Source organism: Lemur catta, chromosome 18 (assembly GCF_020740605.2).
Source record: "Lemur catta isolate mLemCat1 chromosome 18, mLemCat1.pri, whole genome shotgun sequence".
In the NCBI taxonomy this organism is placed as follows: domain Eukaryota; kingdom Metazoa; phylum Chordata; class Mammalia; order Primates; family Lemuridae; genus Lemur; species Lemur catta.
In genome coordinates this window covers 37,415,317-37,417,664 of record NC_059145.1, presented here as the reverse complement: position 1 = coordinate 37,417,664, position 2,348 = coordinate 37,415,317, and the positions used below count along the sequence as shown (strand labels likewise).

The 2,348-nt window shown below is 58.4% G+C and overlaps 1 protein-coding gene across 1 annotated transcript; it reads left to right on the top strand.

Annotated features, from left to right (window-relative positions):
• The first annotated feature begins 726 nt into the window (after nucleotides 1-726).
• On the top strand, nucleotides 727-2,077 carry IQCF3 (IQ motif containing F3). Its single transcript, XM_045530094.1, has 3 exons — nucleotides 727-744; nucleotides 915-962; nucleotides 1,682-2,077. Exons 1-3 carry the CDS (start codon nucleotides 727-729, stop codon nucleotides 2,075-2,077), a joined length of 462 nt encoding a protein of 153 aa, XP_045386050.1.
• The last annotated feature ends 271 nt before the right edge of the window (nucleotides 2,078-2,348 follow it).

The window sequence follows — 2,348 nt, the reverse complement described above, 5'->3', positions numbered from 1 at the left end:
TTGAAAGGAAGAGGTCGGGTGCTGGCTGTGAAATGTGGTGAGAAATGGCAGCGGGACGGCCAAGACTCTGGGCTTGGGAGCCAGCCTGAATGACCGACTGACTCACATGGCCACTGTCGCCACCAGGAGCCTGCACTGGGGAGGGGCTGTGTCTCTACACTACCGGCTATGTCAGGAAATGCCCTCCAGCCCTTGTGGTTTCAGACACAGAATGGACAGGCTTGTTTTAAGGAGCATAGGGTGGAAAGCCAAGCACCACCCAACGGCCACAAGAGGAGGGGGCATAGCCCCAGGAGGGAGGGAGCAGCCACTGGCTGAGGTGCCTCCATCCAGACCCTTCCTCGGCCCTTCTGCTCACCCTCCCCACCCACGCCGAGCCCCACTGAAAGAAGGCCTCTGCCACCCAGTGAGGAAGGGCTCCTGGCAGAGAAGGCAAGATGGCCCTGGAGCCCGCCTGAGCCAGTGTGGTGAGAAGACCCCTGTGCCCCCTCTGCCCAGCGCCATCTGCTCTGTCAGTGGCTGTGGGCCAGACCAGAGGTCATCCTTGTGGCAGGACAGACTCATCGGGCTGTGGTTCCACTGCGGACTCTCGTTCATCCCTGGGTCACAGTTGCCCTTGTGACATCATGGCTATCTCTCTCTCCTTCTCCACCCCTCCTGCCCCTGCCAAGGCTAGAGGAGCAGCAAAGAGAGGGGGTGTGAACACCTGAACCACTGCCCCAAACCATGGGCTGTAAATGTTGTGTAAGACTCAGCAGACACACTCCCCCTGGGGTGGGGAGGGGTCCCGTGGCAGAGGGAAGCACCAGATGACTTCATGGGACCCAGGCAAAAAATGGGGAGCCAGGGCGGTGGGGCCTTTTCACAGAGGCTGGTCCTCACCCATGATCCCCCACCCCACATTCTGATTGCAGAAGTCTGGCCCAGACTTAGATGCACTGGAGAGAGAGAGGCGGCGGAAGGTAGGTGGGCCAGGAGTGCGACAGAACCTCAGACCACTGACCTTCCGATCCCTGGGTCCCTGGAAGTGGAGGCCCCATCTGTGGTCCCACAGGAGTTGGTGCAGCGTTGCTCTCCTGTGCCCTAAATCCCCTCGTGTCCTGGGTGAGCTGTGTTAAGCAGGAGATAGACAGGAGCGGGAGGACACAGCCTGTGACAGGTCGCATGGGAGGTGGGGCTCCCGCGGTGGGAAACGCAAAGGCAGGCCAGGGTCGGCCAGGCGCAGAAGGACGTGGAGGGCCTGAGAGGTAGTAGTGGAAGTCAACAGCAGGGAGGGGAGAAGACCCCAAAGGCTGTGGCATTTCCCGAGGCAGCAGGAGGTGGCATCGTGGGCTCGAATTTGGACCAAGACGCAGGCCATCAATGCCAGCTTCGTCCTCATGGGTATCCCCTGGTTCCTCAAGCCCATGTTGGGTCTTCTGGATCAGAAAGTGTTTCCCCTGGTTCCGTGAACCCGTGCGGTCCGCAGGGCTGGCATTTCCCCATTTTATAGACAAGGGACACTGTGAGTCTGAGGCTGAGCAGAAGTGCCCATAGCCGTGGACAAGACTACAGAAGAGGCCAAAGCCCACCCAGGTCTCCTGGGTCCTCAGAACCACCAGGGGAAGCGCAGATTGTTCAGAGAGCCACGTGTGTTTGATGGTGAGAAACTCACTAGGAGCCTTCTGCTTTGCTTGATTAGTTGCTTGAGAAACAGCGTCACGAAAAAAGGGTCCAGGCGGCTAGGAAGATCCAGGCCTGGTGGCGTGGAAACCTGGTGCGTAGGACCCTGCTGGTCGCTGCCCTCAGGGCCTGGATGATTCAGTGCTGGTGGAGGACGGTCATGCAGCGGCAGATACAGAAGCGGCGCCAGGCCTTGTTGAGGATCTATGCAGTCCAGGAGGAGGCAGCGGTCAAGCTCCAGTCCTGGGTACGCATGTGGCAGTGTCGTCAATGTTACTGCCAAATTTGCAACACTCTCTGCCTGTTCCAGGTCCCAGAGAACAGCCTTGCCTTCCAGACCGATGACTTTTTAGAGGTACAATATAGAGCCATTTCCAAGCAGCCAGAGTTTCACATTGAAATCCTATCAGTCTGAAAGGCCTGCAGCATGGAGAATGGGCTCCGCTGCCCCAATAAATGTCTCGCCAGGTTTTGTGAGTCTCAATGATCCCACGACCACAGGCACCCCAGGGATTCAGGCCCTGCTCCTTGCCCTCTCCCTGGGGAAAGACTTCAGTGCAGGTACCTCCCCCCCTGCCCCACAGTGCCTATGGCCCCTGTTTCGCCTGACAGTGGCCATATGCTACGGACTTTATACCCAAATCAGAAATCACAGTCCAAAGCTGTCCTCATATATGCAGAGCCAG